At 43.5% G+C, this 927-nt stretch overlaps 1 protein-coding gene across 1 annotated transcript; it reads right to left on the reverse strand.

Moving 5' to 3' along the window:
* LOC310686856 (olfactory receptor 8U3-like) lies at positions 1–927 on the reverse strand (the record flags this gene model as incomplete). The annotated part of the gene is made up of 1 exon (XM_083461221.1): positions 1–927. One exon carries the CDS (start codon positions 925–927, stop codon positions 1–3), a length of 927 nt encoding a protein of 308 aa, XP_083317347.1.

Below are 927 nucleotides of genomic sequence, written 5' to 3' on the forward strand. Positions count from 1 at the left end.
CTACCTGAGGGGCATCAGCCTTTTGAAGGCACCTTTCACTTCCTTGTTCCTCAGGCTGTAAATAAGGGGATTCAACATGGGGATCACTATTGTGTAGAATACAGAAGCAATTCTGTCTCTTTCCAAAGAATGGCTAGCATTTGGCTGGCAATATATGAGGAGAATGGTAGCATGGAATATAGTGATGGCTGTGAAGTGAGAGGCACAAGTGGAGAAGGCTTTGTATTTCCCTTCATTGGTGCGAATCCTGGATACAGATATAATAATGAAAATGTAGGACATGAGAATGATCACTATGGTGCTAGTCTCCACAAAGGTAGCAAAAATGAAAAGTAACATCTTATTGATGCTGTTGTCAGAGCAGGATATGGCTAACACTGGGGAAATGTCACAATAGAAGTGATGGATGACATTTGGCCCACAGAAAACTAGCCGAAAAGCAGAACAAGTGTGAACTAGGGCACAAACCATGCCACACATGTAAGAAACAGCTACCAGTTGGGTGCAGAGCTTTCTAGACATGACCACTGTGTACAGCAAGGGATTACAAATGGCCACGTAGCGATCATATGCCATCACAGCCAAAAGGTAAGATTCAGCCACCACTAAATTAACAAAGAGGTACATCTGTACTGCACAAGCAGAGAAAGAAATTCCTTTGGCCTCAGAGATGATGTCCACGAGCAATTTGGGTGTGATGGATGAAGAATAACAAATGTCAATAAAGGACAAGTGACTGAGGAAGAAGTACATGGGAGTGTGGAGTCGCACTTCGAGCCGGATTATGAGGATGATGCCAAAATTCCCCATCAAGGTGACAACATAGATTGTGAGAAACACCACAAAGAGGAGGATCTGCATCTCTGGGTGGTCTGTGAATCCCAGGAGGATGAACTCTGATACCAAAGTGTAATTTCCTTTCTCCAT

Source organism: Podarcis liolepis, assembly GCF_965112155.1.
Source record: "Podarcis liolepis genome assembly, chromosome: 1".
NCBI lineage: Eukaryota > Metazoa > Chordata > Lepidosauria > Squamata > Lacertidae > Podarcis > Podarcis liolepis.